The sequence below is a fragment of the Palaemon carinicauda genome, chromosome 39 (assembly GCF_036898095.1).
Source record: "Palaemon carinicauda isolate YSFRI2023 chromosome 39, ASM3689809v2, whole genome shotgun sequence".
Classification (NCBI taxonomy): domain Eukaryota; kingdom Metazoa; phylum Arthropoda; class Malacostraca; order Decapoda; family Palaemonidae; genus Palaemon; species Palaemon carinicauda.
In genome coordinates this window covers 18,169,079-18,188,351 of record NC_090763.1, presented here as the reverse complement: position 1 = coordinate 18,188,351, position 19,273 = coordinate 18,169,079, and the positions used below count along the sequence as shown (strand labels likewise).

Below are 19,273 nucleotides of genomic sequence, written 5' to 3'. Positions count from 1 at the left end.
TAGTCTATGTGACGTAAGATATAATCTGGACGCGTATATTCAAATAAAACTCGGTTAAATAAGTTTCTGTGTTTAAAATTCTTTTGAGGCAGAAGCTGGTATGGTCTATGTTCTTGGTGCCATTTTTAAGCTGAATTCACATATGCGGAACATTATTTATTGTAATTTGAATCTTGTTGTTGATCTTCTAATTCTTTTCTATCTGTTTAAATCATTGCAAATATCCAGTCAGTATTTCTGCAAGAATATGAACATTTATGAAATGCAGTGGAATTTACGAAGAACTTTTAAAAACACTTCCAACTACTTTTATTGTTACAGGATATTTATCGACGATTTAATATTTCGAGAAATTAGTTTTCTAATGTTTCTCTAAATCCGTTCATTATTCGAAGACCAAATCGCTATGAATTAGCGAAGCCTCAACGTTTTTCCAAATAAATTTTACGAATTTTCACATTTCGTACGAAAACTTTCATAGCACAAAATCGCAAAGAACCATAAAATTGGCATTGAAATTACCACAGCCTTAGTTTCAATACACCATTTAAAAAAATCACGAGATTAATCTTTCCATGCCACTGTGCTCTTTGGATTTGCGTTTAATCCAACAACGAGAAATGACCAACGATTCACTCAGTTACGGATGAACAACACGCTCGCGCGCTCCGGAACCAGTCCACACCTTGACAAAGAAGGAGAGCTACTGCTATCGAGTCGTGCAAATCTACGGCTTCGACTCGCCCTCTATGACGTGGCCAACTGGTTGAAGCGAGTCTCTGGATAGTAGGCGGGGTTTACGCTTTGTAAGTCACGCCTCATAAATAAAGGACACAAGTGGTATTTCAGAGGGATTTATTAATACAACTAATCTGTATTGATTGCTACTGTTTGTAACCTTTTCTACTCGTTGAAGTTTTCAGATAAGTTGCAATTTCTACTGTTTATGTCTTTTCAAAACACAAGATATTCTAGGTTTGAAGATGATAAAAAAAACATGAAATAGCAAACCTCTGAAGGAAAGATTGTTAAACACACAGGAAACTTGATGAAAATGGACTATCTAGTAACAATAGTAATAATTATAGAAATTGCTCCTATAAATCTATGACTTCAGTAAAAAATAAAGTCAAAGTTTATGCACTTGTATTGTTTTTACATAAAATACAACCAATCAAAACATGGTCCGTTCTTTACATTTCTTAAAAACAAAATACTGTTGACTTATAGTAAACATTTGACAACCATAATTGCTGTCTAAGGTTGAATTTTGTTATGCACAGGTCTTTATTTGATCCCAGTAAATGAATGTATACGTCTGCATAAAATAAAAAAATCTGAATTGTTAATCAGATCCAGCTCCATAAAAGAATCCTGGATATATTTTAGGGTCCATCTAATGATCCGGAATCTGTGTCTAGATCCAGATCCACCATAACACTTGGATCATTATCTAGATCCGAATGCATCTCAAAACCTTATTCTGTATCTTTCTTGCAGTCCATCTCAAAATCTTTGATCATTCTTGCAGTCCATCTCGAAATCTGAGATTTTCTTGCAGTCCATCTCAAAATCTTTGATCATTCTTGCAGTCCATCTCGAAATCTGAGATTTTCTTGCCGCCCATCTCGAAATCTGAGATTTTCTTGCAGTCCATCTCGAAATCTTTGATCATTCTTGCAGTCCATCTCGAAATCTGAGATTTTCTTGCCGCCCATCTCGAAATCTGAGATTTTCTTGCAGTCCATCTCGAAATCTGAGATTTTCTTGCAGTCCATCTCAAAATCTTTGATCATTCTTGCAGTCCATCTCGAAATCTGAGATTTTCTTGCCGCCCATCTCGAAATCTGAGATTTTCTTGCAGTCCATCTCGAAATCTGAGATTTTCTTGCAGTCCATCTCAAAATCTTTGATCATTCTTGCAGTCCATCTCGAAATCTGAGATTTTCTTGCCGCCCATCTCGAAATCTGAGATTTTCTTGCAGTCCATCTCGAAATCTGAGATTTTCTTGCAGTCCATCTCAAAATCTTTGATCACTCTTGCAGTCCATCTCGAAATCTGAGATTTTCTTGCCGCCCATCTCGAAATCTGAGATTTTCTTGCAGTCCATCTCGAAATCTGAGATTTTCTTGCAGTCCATCTCAAAATCGTTAATCATTCTTGCAGTCCATCTCGAAATCTGAGATTTTCTTGCCGCCCATCTCAAAATCTGAGATTTTCTTGCAGTCCATCTCGAAATCTGAGATTTTCTTGCAGTCCATCTCAAAATCTTTGATCATTCTTGCAGTCCATCTCAAAATCTTTGATCATTCTTGCAGTCCATCTCGAAATCTGAGATTTTCTTGCCGCCCATCTCGAAATCTGAGATTTTCTTGCAGTCCATCTCGAAATCTTTGATCATTCTTGCAGTCCATCTCGAAATCTGAGATTTTCTTACCGCCCATCTCGAAATCTGAGATTTTCTTGCAGTCCATCTCGAAATCTGAGATTTTCTTGCAGTCCATCTCAAAATCTTTGATCATTCTTGCAGTCCATCTCGAAATCTGAGATTTTCTTGCCGCCCATCTCGAAATCTGAGATTTTCTTGCAGTCCATCTCGAAATCTTTGATCATTCTTGCAGTCCATCTCGAAATCTGAGATTTTCTTGCCGCCCATCTCGAAATCTGAGATTTTCTTGCAGTCCATCTCGAAATCTGAGATTTTCTTGCAGTCCATCTCAAAATCTTTGATCATTCTTGCAGTCCATCTCGAAATCTGAGATTTTCTTGCCGCCCATCTCGAAATCTGAGATTTTCTTGCAGTCCATCTCGAAATCTGAGATTTTCTTGCAGTCCATCTCAAAATCTTTGATCATTCTTGCAGTCCATCTCGAAATCTGAGATTTTCTTGCCGCCCATCTCGAAATCTGAGATTTTCTTGCAGTCCATCTCGAAATCTGAGATTTTCTTGCAGTCCATCTCGAAATCTTTGATCATTCTTGCAGTCCATCTCGAAATCTGAGATTTTCTTGCCGCCCATCTCAAAATCTGAGATTTTCTTGCAGTCCATCTCGATATCTGAGATTTTCTTGCAGTCCATCTCAAAATCTTTGATCATTCTTGCAGTCCATCTCGAAATCTGAGATTTTCTTGCCGCCCATCTCGAAATCTGAGATTTTCTTGCAGTCCATCTCGAAATCTGAGATTTTCTTGCAGTCCATCTCAAAATCTTTGATCATTCTTGCAGTCCATCTCGAAATCTGAGATTTTCTTGCCGCCCATATCGAAATCTGAGATTTTCTTGCAGTCCATCTCGAAATCTGAGATTTTCTTGCAGTCCATCTCAAAATCTTTGATCATTCTTGCAGTCCATCTCGAAATCTGAGATTTTCTTGCCGCCCATCTCGAAATCTGAGATTTTCTTGCAGTCCATCTCGAAATCTGAGATTTTCTTGCCGCCCATCTCGAAATCTGGGATTTTCTTGCAGTCCATCTCGAAATCTGAGATTTTCTTGCCGCCCATCTCGAAATCTGAGATTTTCTTGCAGTCCATCTCGAAATCTGAGATTTTCTTGCAGTCCATCTCGAAATCTTTGATCATTCTTGCAGTCCATCTCGAAATCTTTGATCATTCTTGCAGTCCATCTCGAAATCTGAGATTTTCTTGCCGCCCATCTCGAAATCTGAGATTTTCTTGCAGTCCATCTCGAAATCTGAGATTTTCTTGTAGTCCATCTCAAAATCTTTGATCATTCTTGCAGTCCATCTCGAAATCTAAGATTTTCTTCCCGCCCATCTCGAAATCTGAGATTTTCTTGCAGTCCATCTCGAAATCTGAGATTTTCTTGCAGTCCATCTCAAAATCTTTGATCATTCTTGCAGTCCATCTCGAAATCTGAAATTTTCTTGCCGCCCATCTCGAAATCTGAGATTTTCTTGCAGTCCATCTCGAAATCTGAGATTTTCTTGCAGTCCATCTCAAAATCTTTGATCATTCTTGCAGTCCATCTCGAAATCTGAGATTTTCTTGCCGCCCATCTCGAAATCTGAGATTTTCTTGCAGTCCATCTCGAAATCTGAGATTTTCTTGCCGCCCATCTCGAAATCTGAGATTTTCTTGCAGTCCATCTCGAAATCTGAGATTTTCTTGCAGTCCATCTCAAAATCTTTGATCATTCTTGCAGTCCATCTCGAAATCTGAGATTTTCTTGCAGTCCATCTCAAAATCTTTGATCATTCTTGCAGTCCATCTCGAAATCTGAGATTTTCTTGCAGTCCATCTCAAAATCTTAGATTTTCTTGCCGCCCATCTCGAAATCTGAGATTTTCTTGCAGTGCATCTCAAAATCTGAGATTTTCTTGCAGTCCATCTCAAAATCTTTGATCATTCTTGCAGTCCATCTCGAAATCTGAGATTTTCTTGCCGCCCATCTCGAAATCTGAGATTTTCTTGCAGTCCATCTCGAAATCTGAGATTTTCTTGCAGTCCATCTCAAAATCTTTGATCATTCTTGCAGTCCATCTGAAAATCTTTGGTCATTCTTGCAGTCCATCTCGAAATCTGAGATTTTCTTGCAGTCCATCTCGAAATCTGAGATTTTCTTGCAGTCCATCTCAAAATCTTTGATCATTCTTGCAGTCCATCTCGAAATCTGAGATTTTCTTGCAGTCCATCTCAAAATCTTAGATTTTCTTGCCGCCCATCTCGAAATCTGAGATTTTCTTGCAGTCCATCTCGAAATCTGAGATTTTCTTGCAGTCCATCTCAAAATCTTTGATCATTCTTGCAGTCCATCTCGAAATCTGAGATTTTCTTGCAGTCCGTCTCGAAATCTGAGATTTTCTTGCAGTCCATCTCAAAATCTTTGATCATTCTTGCAGTCCATCTCGAAATCTGAGATTTTCTTGCAGTCCATCTCGAAATCTGAGATTTTCTTGCAGTCCATCTCAAAATCTTTGATCATTCTTGCAGTCTATCTCGAAATCTGAGATTTTCTTGCCGCCCATCTCGAAATCTGAGATTTTCTTGCAGTCCATCTCGAAATCTGAGATTTTCTTGCCGCCCATCTCGAAATCTGAGATTTTCTTGCAGTCCATCTCGAAATCTGAGATTTTCTTGCAGTCCATCTCAAAATCTTTGATCATTCTTGCAGTCCATCTCGAAATCTGAGATTTTCTTGCAGTCCATCTCGAAATCTGAGATTTTCTTGCAGTCCATCTCAAAATCTTTGATCATTCTTGCAGTCCATCTCGAAATCTGATATTTTCTTGCAGTCCATCTCGAAATCTTTGATCATTCTTGCAGTCCATCTCAAAATCTTAGATTTTCTTGCCGCCCATCTCGAAATCTGAGATTTTCTTGCAGTCCATCTCGAAATCTGAGATTTTCTTGCAGTCCATCTCAAAATCTTTGATCATTCTTGCAGTCCATCTCGAAATCTGAGATTTTCTTGCCGCCCATCTCGAAATCTGAGATTTTCTTGCAGTCCATCTCGAAATCTGAGATTTTCTTGCAGTCCATCTCAAAATCTTTGATCATTCTTGCAGTCCATCTCGAAATCTGAGATTTTCTTGCCGCCCATCTCGAGATCTGAGATTTTCTTGCAGTCCATCTCGATATCTGAGATTTTCTTGCAGTCCATCTCAAAATCTTTGATCATTCTTGCAGTCCATCTCAAAATCTGAGATTTTCTTGCCGCCCATCTCAAAATCTGAGATTTTCTTGCCGCCCATCTCGAAATCTGAGATTTTCTTGCCGCCCATCTCGAAATCTGAGATTTTCTTGCCGCCCATCTCGAAATCTGAGATTTTCTTGCCGCCCATCTCGAAATCTGAGATTTTCTTGCCGCCCATCTCGAAATCTGAGATTTTCTTGCAGTCCATCTCAAAATCTTTGATCATTCTTGCAGTCCATCTCAAAATCTGAGATTTTCTTGCCGCCCATCTCAAAATCTGAGATTTTCTTGCCGCCCATCTCGAAATCTGAGATTTTCTTGCCGCCAATCTCAAAATCTGAGATTTTCTTCCCGCCCATTTCGAAATCTGAGATTTTCTTGCCGCCCATCTCGAAATCTGAGATTTTCTTGCCGCCCATCTCGAAATCTGAGATTTTCTTGCCGCCCATCTCGAAATCTGAGATTTTCTTGCAGTCCATCTCGAAATCTGAGATTTTCTTGCAGCTCCTCTCAAAATCTGAGATTTTCTTGCCGCCCATCTCGAAATCTGAGAGTTTCTTGCCGCCCATCTCGAAATCTGAGAGTTTCTTGCCGCCCATCTCGAAATCTGAGATTTTCTTGCCGCCCATCTCGAAATCTGAGATTTTCTCGCCGCCCATCTCGAAATCTGAGATTTTCTTGCCGCCCATCTCGAAATCTGAGATTTTCTTGCAGCCCATCTCGAAATCTGAGATTTTCTTGCAGTCCATCTCAAAATCTTTGATCATTCTTGCAGTCCATCTCAAAATCTGAGATTTCCTTGCCGCCCATCTCGAAATCTGAGATTTCCTTGCCGCCCATCTCGAAATCTGAGATTTTCTTGCTGCCCATCTCGAAATCTGAGATTTTCTTGCCGCCCATCTCGAAATCTGAGATTTTCTTGCAGTCCATCTCGAAATCTGAGATTTTCTTGCCGCCCATCTCGAAATCTGATATTTTCTTGCCGCCCATCTCGAAATCTGAGATTTTCTTGCAATCCATCTCAAAATCTTTGATCATTCTTGCAGTCCATCTCGAAATCTGAGATTTTCTTGCAGTCCATCTCGAAATCTTTGATCATTCTTGCAGTCCATCTCGAAATCTGAGATTTTCTTGCAGTCCATCTCGAAATCTGAGATTTTCTTGCAGTCCATCTCAAAATCTTTGATCATTCTTGCAGTCCATCTCGAAATCTGAGATTTTCTTGCAGTCCATCTCGAAATCTGAGATTTTCTTGCAGTCCATCTCAAAATCTTTGATCATTCTTGCAGTCCATCTCGAAATCTGATATTTTCTTGCAGTCCATCTCGAAATCTTTGATCATTCTTGCAGTCCATCTCAAAATCTTAGATTTTCTTGCCGCCCATCTCGAAATCTGAGATTTTCTTGCAGTCCATCTCGAAATCTGAGATTTTCTTGCAGTCCATCTCAAAATCTTTGATCATTCTTGCAGTCCATCTCGAAATCTGAGATTTTCTTGCCGCCCATCTCGAAATCTGAGATTTTCTTGCAGTCCATCTCGAAATCTGAGATTTTCTTGCAGTCCATCTCAAAATCTTTGATCATTCTTGCAGTCCATCTCGAAATCTGAGATTTTCTTGCCGCCCATCTCGAGATCTGAGATTTTCTTGCAGTCCATCTCGATATCTGAGATTTTCTTGCAGTCCATCTCAAAATCTTTGATCATTCTTGCAGTCCATCTCAAAATCTGAGATTTTCTTGCCGCCCATCTCAAAATCTGAGATTTTCTTGCCGCCCATCTCGAAATCTGAGATTTTCTTGCCGCCCATCTCGAAATCTGAGATTTTCTTGCCGCCCATCTCGAAATCTGAGATTTTCTTGCCGCCCATCTCGAAATCTGAGATTTTCTTGCCGCCCATCTCGAAATCTGAGATTTTCTTGCAGTCCATCTCAAAATCTTTGATCATTCTTGCAGTCCATCTCAAAATCTGAGATTTTCTTGCCGCCCATCTCAAAATCTGAGATTTTCTTGCCGCCCATCTCGAAATCTGAGATTTTCTTGCCGCCAATCTCAAAATCTGAGATTTTCTTCCCGCCCATTTCGAAATCTGAGATTTTCTTGCCGCCCATCTCGAAATCTGAGATTTTCTTGCCGCCCATCTCGAAATCTGAGATTTTCTTGCCGCCCATCTCGAAATCTGAGATTTTCTTGCAGTCCATCTCGAAATCTGAGATTTTCTTGCAGCTCCTCTCAAAATCTGAGATTTTCTTGCCGCCCATCTCGAAATCTGAGAGTTTCTTGCCGCCCATCTCGAAATCTGAGAGTTTCTTGCCGCCCATCTCGAAATCTGAGATTTTCTTGCCGCCCATCTCGAAATCTGAGATTTTCTCGCCGCCCATCTCGAAATCTGAGATTTTCTTGCCGCCCATCTCGAAATCTGAGATTTTCTTGCCGCCCATCTCGAAATCTGAGATTTTCTTGCAGTCCATCTCAAAATCTTTGATCATTCTTGCAGTCCATCTCAAAATCTGAGATTTCCTTGCCGCCCATCTCGAAATCTGAGATTTCCTTGCCGCCCATCTCGAAATCTGAGATTTTCTTGCTGCCCATCTCGAAATCTGAGATTTTCTTGCCGCCCATCTCGAAATCTGAGATTTTCTTGCAGTCCATCTCGAAATCTGAGATTTTCTTGCCGCCCATCTCGAAATCTGATATTTTCTTGCCGCCCATCTCGAAATCTGAGATTTTCTTGCAATCCATCTCAAAATCTTTGATCATTCTTGCAGTCCATCTCGAAATCTGAGATTTTCTTGCAGTCCATCTCGAAATCTTTGATCATTCTTGCAGTCCATCTCGAAATCTGAGATTTTCTTGCCGCCCATCTCGAAATCTGAGATTTTCTTGCAGTCCATCTCGAAATCTGAGATTTTCTTGCCGCCCATCTCGAAATCTGAGATTTTCTTGCCGCCCATCTCGAAATCTGAGATTTTCTTGCAGTCCATCTCAAAATCTTTGATCATTCTTGCAGTCCATCTCGAAATCTTAGATTTTCTTGCAGTCCATCTCAAAATCTTTGATCATTCTTGCAGTCCATCTCGAAATCTGAGATTTTCTTGCAGTCCATCTCAAAATCTTTGATCATTCTTGCAGTCCATCTCGAAATCTGAGATTTTCTTGCCGCCTATCTCGAAATCTGAATTTTCTTGCCGCCCATCTCGAAATCTGAGATTTTCTTGCAGTCCATCTCAAAATCTTTGATCATTCTTGCAGTCCATCTCGAAATCTTAGATTTTCTTGCAGTCCATCTCAAAATCTTTGATCATTCTTGCAGTCCATCTCGAAATCTGAGATTTTCTTGCAGTCCATCTCGAAATCTGAGATTTTCTTGCAGTCCATCTCGAAATCTGAGATTTTCTTGCAGTCCATCTCAAAATCTTTGATCATTCTTGCAGTCCATCTCGAAATCTGAGATTTTCTTGCCGCCCATCTCGAAATCTGAGATTTTCTTGCAGTCCATCTCGAAATCTGAGATTTTCTTGCAGTCCATCTCAAAATCTTTGATCATTCTTGCAGTCCATCTCGAAATCTGAGATTTTCTTGCAGTCCATCTCAAAATCTTTGATCATTCTTGCAGTCCATCTCGAAATCTGAGATTTTCTTGCAGTCCATCTCAAAATATTTGATCATTCTTGCAGTCCATCTCGAAATCTGAGATTTTCTTGCCGCCCATCTCGAAATCTGAGATTTTCTTGCCGCCCATCTCGAAATCTGAGATTTTCTTGCAGTCCATCTCAAAATCTTTGATCATTCTTGCAGTCCATCTCAAAATCTTAGATTTTCTTGCCGCCCATCTCGAAATCTGAGATTTTCTTGCCGCCCATCTCGAAATCTGAGATTTTCTTGCCGCCCATCTCGAAATCTGAGATTTTCTTGCAGTCCATCTCAAAATCTTTGATCATTCTTGCAGTCCATCTCAAAATCTGAGATTTTCTTGCAGTCCATCTCGAAATCTGAGATTTTCTTGCCGCCCATCTCGAAATCTGAGATTTTCTTGCCGCCCATCTCGAAATCTGAGATTTTCTTGCAGTCCATCTCAAAATCTTTGATCATTCTTGCAGTCCATCTCGAAATCTGAGATTTTCTTGCCGCCCATCTCGAAATCTGAGATTTTCTTGCAGTCCATCTCAAAATCTTAGATTTTCTTGCCGCCCATCTCGAAATCTGAGATTTTCTTGCCGCCCATCTCGAAATCTGAGATTTTCTTGCCGCCCATCTCGAAATCTGAGATTTTCTTGCCGCCCATCTCGAAATCTGAGATTTTCTTGCAGTCCATCTCAAAATCTTTGATCATTCTTGCAGTCCATCTCAAAATCTTAGATTTTCTTGCAGTCCATCTCAAAATCTTTGATCATTCTTGCAGTCCATCTCGAAATCTTAGATTTTCTTGCAGTCCATCTCAAAATCTTTGATCATTCTTGCAGTCCATCTCGAAATCAGAGATTTTCTTGCAGTCCATCTCAAAATCTTTGATCATTCTTGCAGTCCATCTCGAAATCTGAGATTTTCTTGCCGCCCATCTCGAAATCTGAGATTTTCTTGCAGTCCATCTCGAAATCTGAGATTTTCTTGCCGCCCATCTCGAAATCTGAGATTTTCTTGCCGCCCATCGCGAAATCTGAGATTTTCTTGCAGTCCATCTCAAAATCTTTGATCATTCTTGCAGTCCATCTCAAAATCTTAGATTTTCTTGCAGTCCATCTCAAAATCTTTGATCATTCTTGCAGTCCATCTCGAAATCTGAGATTTTCTTGCAGTCCATCTCAAAATCTTTGATCATTCTTGCAGTCCATCTCGAAATCAGAGATTTTCTTGCAGTCCATCTCAAAATCTTTGATCATTCTTGCAGTCCATCTCGAAATCTGAGATTTTCTTGCCGCCCATCTCGAAATCTGAGATTTTCTTGCAGTCCATCTCGAAATCTGAGATTTTCTTGCCGCCCATCTCGAAATCTGAGATTTTCTTGCCGCCCATCTCGAAATCTGAGATTTTCTTGCAGTCCATCTCAAAATCTTTGATCATTCTTGCAGTCCATCTCAAAATCTTAGATTTTCTTGCCGCCCATCTCGAAATCTGAGATTTTCTTGCAGTCCATCTCAAAATCTTTGATCATTCTTGCAGTCCATCTCGAAATCTGAGATTTTCTTGCCGCCCATCTCGAAATCTGAGATTTTCTTGCCGCCCATCTCGAAATATGAGATTTTCTTGCATTAAATCTCAAAATCTTTGATCATTCTTGCAGTCCATCTCGAAATCTGAGATTTTCTTGCCGCCCATCTCGAAATCTGAGATTTTCTTGCAGTCCATCTCAAAATCTGAGATTTTCTTGCTGCCCATCTCGAAATCTGAGATTTTCTTGCCGCCCATCTCGAAATCTGAGATTTTCTTGCAGTCCATCTCAAAATCTTTGATCATTCTTGCAGTCCATCTCGAAATCTTTGATCATTCTTGCAGTCCATCTCGAAATCTGAGATTTTCTTGCAGTCCATCTCAAAATCTTTGATCATTCTTGCAGTCCATCTCGAAATCTGAGATTTTCTTGCAGCCCATCTCAAAATCTTTGATCATTCTTGCAGTCCATCTCGAAATCTGAGATTTTCTTGCCGCCCATCTCGAAATCTGAGATTTTCTTGCAGTCCATCTCGAAATCTGAGATTTTCTTGCAGTCCATCTCAAAATCTTTGATCATTCTTGCAGTCCATCTCAAAATCTGAGATTTTCTTGCTGCCCATCTCGAAATCTGAGATTTTCTTGCAGTCCATCTCGAAATCTGAGATTTTCTTGCAGTCCATCTCGAAATCTGAGATTTTCTTGCAGTCCGTCTCGAAATCTGAGATTTTCTTGCAGTCCATCTCGAAATCTGAGATTTTCTTGCAGTCCATCTCAAAATCTTTGATCATTCTTGCAGTCCATCTCAAAATCTGAGATTTCTTGCCGCCCATCTCGAAATCTGAGATTTTCTTGCCGCCCATCTCGGTATCTGAGATTTTCTTGCAGTCCATCTCAAAATCTTTGATCATTCTTGCAGTCCATCTCGAAATCTGAGATTTTCTTGCCGCCCATCTCGAAATCTGAGATTTTCTTGCCACCATCTCAAAATCTGAGATTTTCTTGCCGCCCATCTCGAAATCTGAGATTTTCTTGCCGCCCATCTCGAATCTGAGATTTTCTTGCAGTCCATCTCAAAATCTTTGATCATTCTTGCAGTCCATCTCAAAATCTGAGATTTTCTTGCCGCCCATCTCGAAATCTGAGATTTTCTTGCCGCCCATCTCGAAATCTGAGATTTTCTTGCCGCCCATCTCGAAATCTGAGATTTTCTTGCCGCCCATCTCGAAATCTGAGATTTTCTTGCCGCCCATCTCGAAATCTGAGATTTTCTTGCCGCCCATCTCGAAATCTGAGATTTTCTTGCAGTCCACTCGAAATCTGAGATTTTCTTGCAGTCCATCTCAAAATCTTTGATCATTCTTGCAGTCCATCTCGAAATCTGAGATTTTCTTGCCGCCCATCTCGAAATCTGAGATTTTCTTGCAGTCCATCTCGAATCTGAGATTTTCTTGCAGTCCATCTCAAAATCTTTGATCATTCTTGCAGTCCATCTCAAAATCTTTGATCATTCTTGCAGTCCATCTCGAAATCTGAGATTTTCTTGCCGCCCATCTCGAAATCTGAGATTTTCTTGCAGTCCATCTCGAAATCTGAGATTTTCTTGCAGTCCATCTCAAAATCTTTGATCATTCTTGCAGTCCATCTCGAAATCTGAGATTTTCTTGCAGTCCATCTCGAAATCTGAGATTTTCTTGCCGCCCATCTCGTAATCTGAGATTTTCTTGCAGTCCATCTCGAAATCTGAGATTTTCTTGCAGTCCATCTCGAAATCTGAGATTTTCTTGCAGTCCATCTAAAAATCTTTGATCATTCTTGCAGTCCATCTCAAAATCTTAAATCATTCTTGCAGTCCATCTCGAAATCTGAGATTTTCTTGCAGTCCATCTCGAAATCTGAGATTTTCTTGCAGTCCATCTCAAAATCTTTGATCATTCTTGCAGTCCATCTCGAAATCTGAGATTTTCTTGCCGCCAATCTCGAAATCTGAGATTTTCTTGCAGTCCATCTCGAAATCTGAGATTTTCTTGCAGTCCATCTCAAAATCTTTGATCATTCTTGCAGTCCATCTCGAAATCTGAGATTTTCTTGCCGCCCATCTCGAAATCTGAGATTTTCTTGCAGTCCATCTCGATATCTGAGATTTTCTTGCAGTCCATCTCAAAATCTTTGATCATTCTTGCAGTCCATCTCAAAATCTGAGATTTTCTTGCAGTCCGTCTCGAAATCTGAGATTTTCTTGCAGTCCATCTCAAAATCTTTGATCATTCTTGCAGTCCATCTCGAAATCTGAGATTTTCTTGCAGTCCGTCTCGAAATCTGAGATTTTCTTGCAGTCCATCTCAAAATCTTTGATCATTCTTGCAGTCCATCTCGAAATCTGAGATTTTCTTGCAGTCCATCTCGAAATCTGAGATTTTCTTGCAGTCCATCTCAAAATCTTTGATCATTCTTGCAGTCCATCTCGAAATCTGAGATTTTCTTGCCGCCCATCTCGAAATCTGAGATTTTCTTGCAGTCCATCTCGAAATCTGAGATTTTCTTGCCGCCCATCTCGAAATCTGAGATTTTCTTGCAGTCCATCTCGAAATCTGAGATTTTCTTGCAGTCCATCTCAAAATCTTTGATCATTCTTGCAGTCCATCTCGAAATCTGAGATTTTCTTGCAGTCCATCTCGAAATCTGAGATTTTCTTGCAGTCCATCTCAAAATCTTTGATCATTCTTGCAGTCCATCTCGAAATCTGATATTTTCTTGCAGTCCATCTCGAAATCTTTGATCATTCTTGCAGTCCATCTCAAAATCTTAGATTTTCTTGCCGCCCATCTCGAAATCTGAGATTTTCTTGCAGTCCATCTCGAAATCTGAGATTTTCTTGCAGTCCATCTCAAAATCTTTGATCATTCTTGCAGTCCATCTCGAAATCTGAGATTTTCTTGCCGCCCATCTCGAAATCTGAGATTTTCTTGCAGTCCATCTCGAAATCTGAGATTTTCTTGCAGTCCATCTCAAAATCTTTGATCATTCTTGCAGTCCATCTCGAAATCTGAGATTTTCTTGCCGCCCATCTCGAGATCTGAGATTTTCTTGCAGTCCATCTCGATATCTGAGATTTTCTTGCAGTCCATCTCAAAATCTTTGATCATTCTTGCAGTCCATCTCAAAATCTGAGATTTTCTTGCCGCCCATCTCAAAATCTGAGATTTTCTTGCCGCCCATCTCGAAATCTGAGATTTTCTTGCCGCCCATCTCGAAATCTGAGATTTATTTGCCGCCCATCTCGAAATCTGAGATTTTCTTGCCGCCCATCTCGAAATCTGAGATTTTCTTGCCGCCCATCTCGAAATCTGAGATTTTCTTGCAGTCCATCTCAAAATCTTTGATCATTCTTGCAGTCCATCTCAAAATCTGAGATTTTCTTGCCGCCCATCTCAAAATCTGAGATTTTCTTGCCGCCCATCTCGAAATCTGAGATTTTCTTGCCGCCAATCTCAAAATCTGAGATTTTCTTCCCGCCCATTTCGAAATCTGAGATTTTCTTGCCGCCCATCTCGAAATCTGAGATTTTCTTGCCGCCCATCTCGAAATCTGAGATTTTCTTGCCGCCCATCTCGAAATCTGAGATTTTCTTGCAGTCCATCCCGAAATCTGAGATTTTCTTGCAGCTCCTCTCAAAATCTGAGATTTTCTTGCCGCCCATCTCGAAATCTGAGAGTTTCTTGCCGCCCATCTCGAAATCTGAGAGTTTCTTGCCGCCCATCTCGAAATCTGAGATTTTCTTGCCGCCCATCTCGAAATCTGAGATTTTCTCGCCGCCCATCTCGAAATCTGAGATTTTCTTGCCGCCCATCTCGAAATCTGAGATTTTCTTGCCGCCCATCTCGAAATCTGAGATTTTCTTGCAGTCCATCTCAAAATCTTTGATCATTCTTGCAGTCCATCTCAAAATCTGAGATTTCCTTGCCGCCCATCTCGAAATCTGAGATTTCCTTGCCGCCCATCTCGAAATCTGAGATTTTCTTGCTGCCCATCTCGGTACCTGAGATTTTCTTGCAGTCCATCTCAAAATCTTTGATCATTCTTGCAGTCCATCTCGAAATCTGAGATTTTCTTGCCGCCCATCTCGAAATCTGAGATTTTCTTGCCGCCCATCTCAAAATCTGAGATTTTCTTGCCGCCCATCTCGAAATCTGAGATTTTCTTGCCGCCCATCTCGGAATCTGAGATTTTCTTGCAGTCCATCTCAAAATCTTTGATCATTCTTGCAGTCCATCTCAAAATCTTTGATCATTCTTGCCGCCCATCTCGAAATCTAAGATTTTCTTGCCGCCCATCTCGAAATCTGAGATTTTCTTGCCGCCCATCTCGAAATCTGAGATTTTCTTGCCGCCCATCTCGAAATCTGAGATTTTCTTGCCGCCCATCTCGAAATCTGAGATTTTCTTGCCGCCCATCTCGAAATCTGAGATTTTCTTGCAGTCCATCTCGAAATCTGAGATTTTCTTGCAGTCCATCTCAAAATCTTTGATCATTCTTGCAGTCCATCTTGAAATCTGAGATTTTCTTGCCGCCCATCTCGAAATCTGAGATTTTCTTGCAGTCCATCTCGATATCTGAGATTTTCTTGCAGTCCATCTCAAAATCTTTGATCATTCTTGCAGTCCATCTCAAAATCTTTGATCATTCTTGCAGTCCATCTCGAAATCTGAGATTTTCTTGCCGCCCATCTCGAAATCTGAGATTTTCTTGCAGTCCATCTCGAAATCTGAGATTTTCTTGCAGTCCATCTCAAAATCTTTGATCATTCTTGCAGTCCATCTCGAAATCTGAGATTTTCTTGCAGTCCATCTCGAAATCTGAGATTTTCTTGCCGCCCATCTCGTAATCTGAGATTTTCTTGCAGTCCATCTCGAAATCTGAGATTTTCTTGCAGTCCATCTCGAAATCTGAGATTTTCTTGCAGTCCATCTCAAAATCTTTGATCATTCTTGCAGTCCATCTCAAAATCTTTGATCATTCTTGCAGTCCATCTCGAAATCTGAGATTTTCTTGCAGTCCATCTCGAAATCTGAGATTTTCTTGCAGTCCATCTCAAAATCTTTGATCATTCTTGCAGTCCATCTCGAAATCTGAGATTTTCTTGCCGCCAATCTCGAAATCTGAGATTTTCTTGCAGTCCATCTCGAAATCTGAGATTTTCTTGCAGTCCATCTCAAAATCTTTGATCATTCTTGCAGTCCATCTCGAAATCTGAGATTTTCTTGCCGCCCATCTCGAAATCTGAGATTTTCTTGCAGTCCATCTCGATATCTGAGATTTTCTTGCAGTCCATCTCAAAATCTTTGATCATTCTTGCAGTCCATCTCAAAATCTGAGATTTTCTTGCAGTCCGTCTCGAAATCTGAGATTTTCTTGCAGTCCATCTCAAAATCTTTGATCATTCTTGCAGTCCATCTCGAAATCTGAGATTTTCTTGCAGTCCGTCTCGAAATCTGAGATTTTCTTGCAGTCCATCTCAAAATCTTTGATCATTCTTGCAGTCCATCTCGAAATCTGAGATTTTCTTGCAGTCCATCTCGAAATCTGAGATTTTCTTGCAGTCCATCTCAAAATCTTTGATCATTCTTGCAGTCCATCTCGAAATCTGAGATTTTCTTGCCGCCCATCTCGAAATCTGAGATTTTCTTGCAGTCCATCTCGAAATCTGAGATTTTCTTGCCGCCCATCTCGAAATCTGAGATTTTCTTGCAGTCCATCTCGAAATCTGAGATTTTCTTGCAGTCCATCTCAAAATCTTTGATCATTCTTGCAGTCCATCTCGAAATCTGAGATTTTCTTGCAGTCCATCTCGAAATCTGAGATTTTCTTGCAGTCCATCTCAAAATCTTTGATCATTCTTGCAGTCCATCTCGAAATCTGATATTTTCTTGCAGTCCATCTCGAAATCTTTGATCATTCTTGCAGTCCATCTCAAAATCTTAGATTCTCTTGCCGCCCATCTCGAAATCTGAGATTTTCTTGCAGTCCATCTCGAAATCTGAGATTTTCTTGCAGTCCATCTCAAAATCTTTGATCATTCTTGCAGTCCATCTCGAAATCTGAGATTTTCTTGCCGCCCATCTCGAAATCTGAGATTTTCTTGCAGTCCATCTCGAAATCTGAGATTTTCTTGCAGTCCATCTCAAAATCTTTGATCATTCTTGCAGTCCATCTCGAAATCTGAGATTTTCTTGCCGCCCATCTCGAGATCTGAGATTTTCTTGCAGTCCATCTCGATATCTGAGATTTTCTTGCAGTCCATCTCAAAATCTTTGATCATTCTTGCAGTCCATCTCAAAATCTGAGATTTTCTTCCCGCCCATCTCAAAATCTGAGATTTTCTTGCCGCCCATCTCGAAATCTGAGATTTTCTTGCCGCCCATCTCGAAATCTGAGATTTTCTTGCCGCCCATCTCGAAATCTGAGATTTTCTTGCCGCCCATCTCGAAATCTGAGATTTTCTTGCCGCCCATCTCGAAATCTGAGATTTTCTTGCAGTCCATCTCAAAATCTTTGATCATTCTTGCAGTCCATCTCAAAATCTGAGATTTTCTTGCCGCCCATCTCAAAATCTGAGATTTTCTTGCCGCCCATCTCGAAATCTGAGATTTTCTTGCCGCCCATCTCAAAATCTGAGATTTTCTTGCCGCCCATTTCGAAATCTGATATTTTCTTGCCGCCCATCTCGAAATCTGAGATTTTCTTGCCGCCCATCTCGAAATCTGAGATTTTCTTGCCGCCTATCTCGAAATCTGAGATTTTCTTGCAGTCCATCTCGAAATCTGAGATTTTCTTGCAGCTCCTCTCAAAATCTGAGATTTTCTTGCCGCCCATCTCGAAATCTGAGAGTTTATTGCCGCCCATCTCGAAATCTGAGAGTTTCTTGCCGCCCATCTCGAAATCTGAGATTTTCTTGCCGCCCATCTCGAAATCTGAGATTTTCTCGCCGCCCATCTCGAAATCTGAGATTTTCTTGCCGCCCATCTCGAAATCTGAGATTTTCTTGCCGCCCATCTCGAAATCTGAGATTTTCTTGCAGTCCATCTCGAAATCTGAGATTTTCTTGCAGTCCATCTCAAAATCTTTGATCACTCTTGCAGTCCATCTCGAAATCTGAGATTTTCTTGCCGCCCATCTCGAAATCTGAGATTTTCTTGCAGTCCATCTCGATATCTGAGATTTTCTTGCAGTCCATCTCGAAATCTTTGATCATTCTTGCAGTCCATCTCAAAATCTGAGATTTTCTTGCAGTCCGTCTCGAAATCTGAGATTTTCTTGCAGTCCATCTCAAAATCTTTGATCATTCTTGCAGTCCATCTCGAAATCTGAGATTTTCTTGCAGTCCGTCTCGAAATCTGAGATTTTCTTGCAGTCCATCTCAAAATCTTTGATCATTCTTGCAGTCCATCTCGAAATCTGAGATTTTCTTGCAGTCCATCTCGAAATCTGAGATTTTCTTGCAGTCCATCTCAAAATCTTTGATCATTCTTGCAGTCCATCTCGAAATCTGAGATTTTCTTGCCGCCCATCTCGAAATCTGAGATTTTCTTGCAGTCCATCTCGAAATCTGAGATTTTCTTGCCGCCCATCTCGAAATCTGAGATTTTCTTGCAGTCCATCTCGAAATCTGAGATTTTCTTGCAGTCCATCTCAAAATCTTTGATCATTCTTGCAGTCCATCTCGAAATCTGAGATTTTCTTGCAGTCCATCTCGAAATCTGAGATTTTCTTGCAGTCCATCTCAAAATCTTTGATCATTCTTGCAGTCCATCTCGAAATCTGAGATTTTCTTGCAGTCCATCTCGAAATCTTTGATCATTCTTGCAGTCCATCTCAAAATCTTAGATTTTCTTGCCGCCCATCTCGAAATCTGAGATTTTCTTGCAGTCCATCTCGAAATCTGAGATTTTCTTGCAGTCCATCTCAAAATCTTTGATCATTCTTGCAGTCCATCTCGAAATCTGAGATTTTCTTGCCGCCCATCTCGAAATCTGAGATTTTCTTGCAGTCCATCTCGAAATCTGAGATTTTCTTGCAGTCCATCTCAAAATCTTTGATCATTCTTGCAGTCCATCTCGAAATCTGAGATTTTCTTGCCGCCCATCTCGAGATCTGAGATTTTCTTGCCGCCCATCTCAAAATCTGAGATTTTCTTGCCGCCCATCTCGAAATCTGAGATTTTCTTGCCGCCCATCTCGAAATCTGAGATTTTCTTGCCGCCCATCTCAAAATCTGAGATTTTCTTGCCGCCCATCTCGAAATCTGAGATTTTCTTGCCGCCCATCTCGAAATCTGAGATTTTCTTGCCGCCCATCTCGAAATCTGAGATTTTCTTGCAGTCCATCTCAAAATCTTTGATCATTCTTGCAGTCCATCTCAAAATCTGAGATTTTCTTGCCGCCCATCTCGAAATCTGAGATTTTCTTGCCGCCC

At 40.5% G+C, this 19,273-nt stretch overlaps 1 protein-coding gene across 1 annotated transcript; it reads right to left on the bottom strand.

Moving 5' to 3' along the window:
* Positions 1-1,385: 1,385 nt before the first annotated feature.
* LOC137631265 (feeding circuit activating peptides-like) lies at positions 1,386-17,704 on the bottom strand. The gene is made up of 5 exons (XM_068363048.1): positions 17,428-17,704; positions 14,255-14,539; positions 7,668-7,952; positions 5,948-6,232; positions 1,386-1,453 (listed from the first exon to the last, which is right to left on the bottom strand). The coding sequence occupies exons 1-5, from the start codon at positions 17,702-17,704 to the stop codon at positions 1,386-1,388; spliced, it is 1,200 nt and encodes a 399-aa protein (XP_068219149.1).
* Positions 17,705-19,273: the final 1,569 nt, after the last annotated feature.